Source organism: Nicotiana sylvestris, chromosome 1 (assembly GCF_000393655.2).
Source record: "Nicotiana sylvestris chromosome 1, ASM39365v2, whole genome shotgun sequence".
NCBI lineage: Eukaryota > Viridiplantae > Streptophyta > Magnoliopsida > Solanales > Solanaceae > Nicotiana > Nicotiana sylvestris.
In genome coordinates this window covers 154387388-154397042 of record NC_091057.1, presented here as the reverse complement: position 1 = coordinate 154397042, position 9655 = coordinate 154387388, and the positions used below count along the sequence as shown (strand labels likewise).

Here is a 9655-nt window from a genome sequence, read left to right as displayed (position 1 = left end):
AATTTATTATCATACCCATATTAATTGATGCATATTTTTAATGGATTTGAGAAAATGATTTGAAATGAGTAATTAATACCGTGAGTATAACAGAAAAGAAAAAAAAAGAAATTGTCTTCTCTTGATATGCTAAAAGTGATGAAAATATATTTTTAGAATACTGGACAAGTAAAAGTGAACGAAGGAAGTAATATTTGTTTCGGAACACTATAATTCTCAAGAAGCAATTTAAAGGAAAAAGTAAAACCACTCCACAAACAAAAGGGAGGAGCGGCGGCAGCCACCCAAGAAACAGGAGTATGAAAATTTGCCTTACATCTTCTTAAGGGAGTCTTCTTTCAAAATCAAGTCTAAAAGGAGTTCCAAGAAAAACTTCATATATGTATTTATTCTTGCTTCAAATTAGACTAAACAAATTTTAAAAGGGAGGCAAGAAAATAAAATAATCGAAAGGTTATGCCCTATCTATTAGCCAAACATTTGCCTATTATACAGCAATTTCTGGTTACTGTTACATCAAAAAAGGTGGATGGTTAAAACAAAGTTGACACCATATATTAGCACCCACTGATTGTACTCCTATATATATGCAACGTCCTCCTCACTCATTTCAAATATAATTCCAAAATCTCGTAACACACACACAACAAGAAAAACATATTTTCGTTGGAAACCCAATTAGAAGGTAAAAAATTATGCATTTTGTGCTCTATTTACTTGTTTTGTTTATTGATGCACAATCATTCCACAGTTTTTGCTTGAAGTAGTTATATTTGTAAAATAGGCAAAAAATGGCTGAATCTGCAACCATGGGAATGGAGCTAGAAGAACAATTGGTGGATACAGAGGAAGATCATAGGGATGAGAATGCAAGGACAATATTTCTTGCAGAGCTGAATCTCATTCAAATTATCTCATACCTTTCATTATCATCTGAAGAACTTGATTTTGAGGCAGTGGATATTAATGAAAATGGCAAAGCTCACCAACAACACAAAGTTGTTTCTGATCTACGTTCCAGAAAACGGGGTGGAATCAAGAAATACAAGAACATTGAGCCAGAAATTCAAAGGTTCTCGACCAAGATTAGAGATTGCAGGTAATTAAGAACCCTAAAATTGTTACTCTCTTTGGTCTCATACTATATGACAACGAGAGTTAACCAGTTTTTTTACTTGATTTGCTAACAAACTGGGATGAACATCTTCCCCTTCCGCTCTATCAGAGGCGAGGCGGACCCAGAATTTTTATACGACGGACATAATATTCTGCTCAACTAGTGCCCCTAAAGGTTTTTAGTACTCAAGGTGTCAAGTACTTTAAATTAACCATTTTTAAGGTATATAGATATACGTATACAGGATTTGTGCCGAAACTTGCGGGTTAATGACCCCTCACTATAACACATAGGTCTGCCTCGCGCTCTATGATTCATTATTATATACATACTTTGTCGGTTCTTGGTAATTCCCTCTTAGGATGTAAAGAGTACATAATTAATACTGTAAATTCGTTAGTATTTCTTAAAGTTAGGAGTACTAGTCCGTTAACTGTGCCATTAAGATTATTTCTCTTATTTTTTCATTCAGGCGTAGTAGAAGAATGTGAAGAAAGCAACATTGACCAAAGCTAGAAACCAGAGACGTACCAACAGAAGGTCTTTCTTTTTCAGCAAGGCCGTTGAAGCTACCTTAATATGTACTGTATTTGCTTGGGAAGAGAGAGTTCATATTAAAGAGTAGTAGTTGAAACAAAATTGATGTATTCTCATTTTTGGAAATGCCCATTTCGATTTGTTAACAATGAACAAGATTTTATCTTCTCATCCATCTTTTTTCATTTCTCCTTCAGCATATCATTTGCCTTTCATCCATTATACATAAAAACATTCCAAGGATCACCTGTTTTATGAGGCAGCGATAGGCATTTGGTTGAAAAATGACGGATGTCCCTTAACCAGAGGTCTCGGGTTTGTTAAGGAGCGCTTCCCCGAATGGGGCCCTACGCGGCGTGAATCTGAATATAATCGGGCTTGTACCGGACACCAGGTGGGAAAATAAAATAAAATAAAAACTCTTCTTCCCGACGTCAAGGGAAAAAAATTACTAGCTTTGAAAAAATGAATAACTTTCTGTCACGGAGGTTTTGGAAGTTCATAGAAATTAGAACTTTGCACAAAATTCTTTTCGCCAATTTTCCAATAAAACGCTACTGAGCACGGAAAATGCAGCTCTCTACTCTCTAGACTATATACATCATAAGTCATAACCAATTCTTTTGCGTCGCATTAAACAACGTACCAATAAATGGCATGTTTATTGAAGAGACTAATATTATAGCATTAGCAGATGATGCTAGTGAGTACCCTTCTTACCTAAACTATTCAAACTTTACCCAAAGAAAAACAGAAATAGTTGAGAACTGACAAAGACTAGAAAGCTTTGGTTGCATAGAGACCAGGATTAACAAAAGGCACCAGCGATGAGCTTTCATTCACTCACTATAGCAAGGTATTCAAATTATTCATTACACTATTCTTGATAATTTGCTTATTGGCAACAAACATCAGATAAGCAACAAGCAGATAACCTAAGGGGAATTATCAACACAACTAGAAGATCCTAAATTTTCCGCCACAAGCTAGAACAGAAGCATTAATGCTCTGTTTAAATGGTGTAACCTGCCACATTATTAATCACTCTATCTATCCTTGCCTACAAAATTATCATATGCAGGGAACAAATTGGAGCTTGTCTTCATCAGTCAGATATCCTGATCTCAACTCCCAATAGTTCCTTCACTTGCTCATATGTCACAAAAGCAATAGCTATTGAAGGGACAACCTGAACAAATAATGAACAGTTAGGAATGATCCTGAAATATATTATAAAAGGGAACTATCATAGTAGATAAGTTAAAGCTATTATTAGTCTAAAAAGATTCAGGTATTAAGAAGATAGTTCCATGCTTTACAAGAAGCACGGCAATACTGCCAACAAGTAGTAGAGAAAGTATTAAAGCTTGTGATGTGTACTTTTAATTATGCACGGACCAACTATTTCACAACTCAAATGGAGGTTTTGACACTGCAGATATCTCCTCCAGGAATACCATTAAATATAATGTTGGCTGTCCAATTGGTCCCAAGTAGAAACACACAGTTTATTTAAGAATTATTATGGGAGAAAAAAAGAAGCTGAAATTTGATTACCGCCAATATAATGAGAGTGTCAGATATTGGAGACCAACAACTAACCTTTATCAATTAAGGATATGTAATGTAGGGGTTTTTTATGAGTAAAAGATGACATCATCTACTCGGTCGAGCATTGTAACGAAAAAAATAATGTCTCACCAAGAGCAAAAGTTTCCTATATAAGCAAAATTGCAACAAAAAGGAAGCCAATTCTATGTGCCTAAAGAAGAGAAACTAATAAAATTCAACCAAAGTCTCAATGAAGAAAAAAAAAGGTACAAGGTATGGAAACAAGACTAACCTTCACTGAATTGGGCACCAAACCCTTATACAAGGCCCTGAAGCCCTCATACTTAACAGTTTTCCTGAAAGTATCAATCATGCCAGAATATTCAAGGGGAGCCTTGCTCCTCCCATCACCAGTAAGGATGGATGAAGCATCTTTCCAACCCACCATCTGCATCCTTCTGCGTACAACGTCAAGAGGGTAAGCAACAGTTTGCCCCACAGTCCCTGCCACAGCCCCACATGCCAGCCTTGTTACAACACCAAGCTCAGCAGAATCATCAACGAGACCAAGTGGTTTTGTTTTGACCAACCAGTCTTTTAGTGATTCATAGACTGCAAAGTTAAGTCCCACATATGGAATCTGCAAACACCAATTAAATTATGAACTTTCACAAGAATCAGAAGAACACTCTATTCGTGTTGCATGTTCTTTCCTCTTCCTTTTTTGTCACACTTCTGCGAGAAGGCATTTTTAAACTTCTGCCGGGAGTATTTTGGATTACAGTACTATTTTGGCTAATTAACTGGTGGATAAAGTTCGTAACACCTCTAAAAGACAATTAACAATTCATTTTCTTCTTCTCAACAAGCTTTGAAGCATCATTGTTTTGGATTGAAACTGTGCAACTAAATATATAAATAGCATTAGAGTATGCTTATTTATAATTGCAAGTATTTTCAACCTCATAAACAACTTTACATTTGGAGATTCATTCCATGAAGATGGTTTGAGCATGGTTAACAATTTAGTAGGAAACTTGCAATCACTTATAAATTCAGGAAAGCAAGACTTACGACTCCTATCACGGAAGGAAGCCATCCTTTATACAAAGCACGTGGACCTTCCTCACGAAGTATGGTGGATAGGGCATGGACCATTCCTCTGTACTGATAAGGAGACTTCTCTGTCTGCAGAGCAGGAAAGAGGATTTTCAAGAAAGGAGTATCAGCAGAGCGCTACATAGTCATAGCACGGTATGCAGAACATCAGAACAGGCAATATTTCTTCCAAAGAACTCATAAATTACCTGCACAGTGATTCTGCCCCGCACCATGTCCATTGGGTAAGTTGCAGACATGGCAATTATGCCAGCACAAGCTCCAGCTCCAAGACGTAGTATGGGAGTGAGCTGAGCGTCCTCTGTGGAAAAAGGAAGATGTCAGTCCAATTGATGCAAAATTCTTGGGATAGCTTTCTGTTCCTTTTTCATTTATTCTAAATACTAGCATAGTATGACTTCATATGTGCACAAAAGACCCAGCAAAACCATCAGATAATCTTCATTTACTTACACATTAGAAAGAACTTTATCAGATGATCTTTTGCCTACCAAGTCAAATGAGCATGGTAGGTGCAGAATACTCTAGCAAGTAAATGCTCACAAATATGGGGCTTGAAAATGTCTTTTGACCTTTGGCAATCAATCAGGCCGCTTGCCTAGTAGGACTTACACTTCACGGCTACTAGAAAATCCAGTAGTGAACACAGGCAGCACATGGAGGCAAAACTGAATTGCATTGAAGGAGAAAAGCTCTAATCTTTAAAACCTTATTTGGCAACTGAAGTTATGGATAGATCAGGATGAGGATGCATATACTCTAACCTAAATCCAGATTTGCCTTGAAATATGAATTTTGTCAGGTTTATTTTTTGCTGACTCAGCTGATGTTTTGACTTGATTTAACGTCTTGAACTGTATGTGTTGTGGGTTAACATTGCTTACTCTGAATTAAAATGGTCGAATGAGATTAATATAAGGCCTGTTGCAAAGATAAACTATATTGATAAGCTGAAGCACTAGAAAATAGTAGGATCCTGGAAAAGAAATAAGCTCACGCAAATAAATTGGAGAGCAAGCATTTATGATCGGGCATAACCAATATTTACTTCCTCTTTTCTTATCTTAATAATTCTATCTTCTTTTAAATGGATGATTCCTGACAAGCATAACTGAAAGAAAAGTTTCTTCCAAAAGGGTCATCCACTATAAGGAAAAGAAAATATTGGCGAGTATATAGCCATTACCCAGCTTTGGCCCCTCAATCCAGGGTGCTGGAAGGGTTGAACTAGGTACAGACCCAACCTCCGGCTCATTTTGCACGAAGTGGCTGCTTGCAACTAGAACCCGAATTTGGGCACTAGAACAGATTGAGCTTTTATCTCCCACCAGGCCATGGTCCTTTTTAGACAAAATAATAAGCAGACATAGCAACAAGGAGAAGGAGAGTACAGAACTACAGATATATCCCATTGCTAAATAAAACATAGCATCTGTAACGACCAACGTATAAGAGTATTCTTTTCATGACTAACAACCAAACATACATTAGCAGGAAATGAACTTGGACTAGAAGTAGCGTGAAAGGAGAAAAACAGAACTTAACAAAAACATGTACGAGCCCAAACTTAAGTAACGTTTCATCCAGTAGGAAAAGACTGCTTAAAGTTTTATAGAGATAGTAGGAAAAGAACTGTGTTTAAAGTTTTTTACATATCCGAAGAAGACTGTGTTTAAAGTTTTTTACATATCCGAAGAAGACTGTGCTTAAAGTTTTACACAGGTAGTGGGAAAAGAACGATGCTAAAAGTTTTATAGATATCTGTTTCATACACGGAATCTCATAGCTCATCTACAAAGAAATCATTGGAGGATGCCCCAATGGTAAAACCAAAAAAAATACACATGAGAACTAAACAACCCAAAAGAAAGATAGACATACCATTGCCAGTTTGTTGCTGGTAAAGATATAGTATACCCCTGTTACAATATCAATGAAGAAGTTAATAGAGGGAATAGATACCAGATATTTGATTTTAAGGGTAACATGAGAAACAAGTCTGAGTTACAAAAATTGCATAGTGATCGGATATGACCATACTTGGAGGCTTGCTCATAGCTGAAGAACTTGACTGCTGAGTTTGGGACGATACGTGCACAATTGGTGCCATTGCCCTTGAACAGTCCTTTGAACCCCTCAGTTCTCCAGATATATTTTAAGCCTGAAATGGTCCCATTGTATTTTATGCTATGTGGATTTTGAACCTGCACATCAGAAAGCATCCTGTTAAAATTAGGAGACTAGTTGAAAAAACCCCTTAAATGCAATGATAAATGTACCTGAGATACAAAAGATTAGACTCTTTCAAAGAAAATCCATGTTTGGAAAAAAGGTTTAACCATCCTAACCTTCAAAAGGAACAGAATTTGATCCAGTAATTACAAATTAAAGTATGGTCACAGTGCTCATTCAAATAAGTAAAGAATGTTCAAAGTTAGTTTATATTTTTCCTCTTTCAGTAAAACCATTGAATAGAGCAGAAACTGAAAGCATGAAACTACACTTCACCTGGAGCAATATCTTTAGCCGTTCCAGTGGGGCAACAGCAGTTCGGGACCTGCAGGATAAGGAGAGTACTAGTAAGTGCAGAATCAAGTCAAAGTTCAGGGAAAATAGAATATGTTCAAGCACTCATATATCACATGGATGATGGAACTCAATGTAGCAATATCCAGCACAAATAAGATTTTGCTAGATACTATGCGGCGGGCCTTCTTGAAGGTAGGGGTAAGGTTTGTGTACATACTATCCTCCCCAGACCCCACTTGTGGGATTATACTATGTCTATTATTGTTGTTACTATGCGGGGGGACAACCTAGTCAGATATCTCAAACTTTGAGATTATGCTTCCGGTGAAGGAGTCAGCCTTTTATAAAGAGGTTCGGATTCACAAGTTTTGAAAGATTATGCATGTTGAAGGCAAATTAATACAGAAGTATAAGTAAAATGGACCTTTGTTCCATCTTTGTTCGTCTCGAAAACTGACTTATTTTCTTCAATTCAAAACTTCCTTCATGCAATTCAAACTAGCAGAAGTTATTACTACTTCTGCGCCAATTTATATGGAAATCTTACTTTGGACATCCCAAAATATTTCGTCTTACAAAAATAATATATTCGCTTATAAAACTTTCATGTTCATAGAATTCAAGCACATTTAGCAAAACCATTTACACTTTGAAGTAATGTTTCATCCATAAAACTAAAATAACATTATAACATGTAAAATGATGTCACGTCAAATGGATGGAGAGGATATTACTTCATAAGTATCACATAAACTTGATGTGATGCCTTTAAACTAACTACTCCCCGTTTTTAAATTTCAAACTAGTATCTTAACACATCTCTCTAGTCTCTCCAACTCAAAACAATAATCTATCCAGAAATTCGCTCGTACTCTCCATACAGGTCTATGAGATCCATAATTTTATTCGTTAAAGAGTTGGCAGTCACCATTGAGGGGGGATTTTAGGATTTAAACTCTATGGGTTCAATCTCTAAATCTTTTAGCATTGAACTTATTATATTTCTCAAATTATGGGTTCATATCTACTATTTATTGCAAGTTAATAAATTTTTACACATAAATTATGCTCCACGACGAAAATACTGTTCAAATGAACCCGGTATTATAAGGCTAGATAGGCCCCTGTTATCACTCCCAGGAAGTAGAAACCACACAGTTCAGTCATCCGAGTTAAGAAGCATATACACACTACAATCTCATCAAAGTCTCTGTTTGAGATAAGTGTCAAAACATCAATGACATGCTGGAACACTCAAGACTCTTTCACACATGTCCGTCAAAAAAATAAAACAAAATTTTCAATACTACACTCGCCAAATCATGTGATCAAGTGGCGAATAACAGTCATGAATACCTCATATACTGATGGAACACTGATCAGATTAGCAAATCTTAAAAACCAAAATTATAAATACGGATAAAAGCATAAACTTCGATCAAGCGAGCTTGAAATTGAGTCCATCAAATTCATGCATTCTAACTTTCTAACAAACTTTATTTATGACGTGAACTAATGTTAAAATAACATTCCATAAATCACAATAACGAAATTACTCCAAATTTAAGACAAAATGCTTAGGAAGTTTCTGGAGTATGTTCAACATTCAGTGATGGATAAACTTACAGGCCACCGGCGACACCTCCGGCGACGAGTGATTTACAGATACTGATAACGGCATGGCTTGTAGGCCTAATCTCTTGTCTCGCTAGCTTCGCCTCTTCAGCGAGATTCACAATTTTCTCCACCGCTGATTCGCTCGCCTTCACATCCTCAGAAGCCATATAAGATCGAGATCCGCCTAGTTTTTAGCTTTCAACCTTAACCTGAATCAATGATATACTCAAGATTCAAATTTATTGAAAACCGCAAATTTAATGGTCACAGTGTACTGAGACGAGGTTCTTTTTGGCGGCGGCTACGGCAATAAGCAGAGATCGATGGAAATGAGGCACGAAAAGTGAACGTGCAAAATCTGACTTTTATTCGACTGCTTTAATTAGTTAATGTAATTCGTTCATTTCTTTCTTCTTTTTTTCTTTCTCAAATACTAATTTTTTAAATAAAGAATGCACTTCCCTTATGCCTCCTTCATAATTTTATTCCTAACTTCGTGAACTGCTAGAGTACGTTGTACTTCCGATCTATCGATTCGATTTTGACCCTTATGGATAATTACTTATCGATTATCGATTTGCATATATGTTTATCGTTATCATTTCAATAAGGTTTTGATTTTTACGATTTTGATTTATCGATTTTTGGGGCTTATCGACTCGGTTATCGATTACACCAATAAGAAAATTTGTGGGATTCCACGGAAAGTATATCGCTATAAACACGCCTAACTAATATGGACAAAAAGAAGCTAAAATAAGACGAACACCGTTTATAACATAAAAATTGTGTCAACAAGCACATGCAATGAAACTAAAGTAAGGGATCAAATGTATGTCACCAACACTCCAACGGTATAAAAAAAATACATCATCACTATCAAACCTCCTTTTTTTCCTATACCTCCGGAAGGGTGTAAGGGAGTTTTTCCAATTAAAGGACAATCGAAACGGGATTTATTTATTAAGAGATTCAAAGTCGCCACTTGGGACAAATAACAGTACAAATAAGGGGGGGCAAGAATCTCTGGCAAGGGTTTTTGCAGGGTTGTAATCCAGACATCGTCTTGTGACTCAAATCCTTCTATCCTTTATTTTGTCTAGTTCCTTTAGTCGTATTATCTCACTTAGTGTTTTCTAGGTTTGTAACCCCAGTCTAGTTTATCTGTTTTATTGTCCAAACTCT

General features: G+C 36.3%; 2 protein-coding genes across 4 annotated transcripts; one reads left to right on the top strand and one right to left on the bottom strand.

The window, feature by feature from the left end:
• Positions 1–596: 596 nt before the first annotated feature.
• Positions 597–1843, top strand: LOC104229093 (uncharacterized). 3 transcript variants are annotated; one of them, XM_009781670.2, is made up of 3 exons: positions 598–685; positions 785–1099; positions 1590–1843. In XM_009781670.2, the coding sequence occupies exons 2-3, from the start codon at positions 792–794 to the stop codon at positions 1606–1608; spliced, it is 327 nt and encodes a 108-aa protein (XP_009779972.1). In that variant the 5' UTR covers positions 598–685; positions 785–791; the 3' UTR covers positions 1609–1843. The 3 variants fall into 3 exon arrangements, with proteins under 3 accessions (XP_070016791.1, XP_009779972.1, XP_070016795.1); XM_070160694.1 differs by having other exon boundaries at positions 620–685; positions 768–1099; XM_070160690.1 differs by having other exon boundaries at positions 597–1099.
• A 619-nt stretch (positions 1844–2462) lies between these two features.
• Positions 2463–8830, bottom strand: LOC104229092 (mitochondrial adenine nucleotide transporter ADNT1-like). The gene is made up of 8 exons (XM_009781668.2): positions 8480–8830; positions 6833–6881; positions 6365–6528; positions 6206–6243; positions 4513–4625; positions 4280–4393; positions 3498–3845; positions 2463–2843 (listed from the first exon to the last, which is right to left on the bottom strand). The coding sequence occupies exons 1-8, from the start codon at positions 8635–8637 to the stop codon at positions 2760–2762; spliced, it is 1068 nt and encodes a 355-aa protein (XP_009779970.1). The 5' UTR covers positions 8638–8830; the 3' UTR covers positions 2463–2759.
• Between the last annotated feature and the right edge of the window lie 825 nt (positions 8831–9655).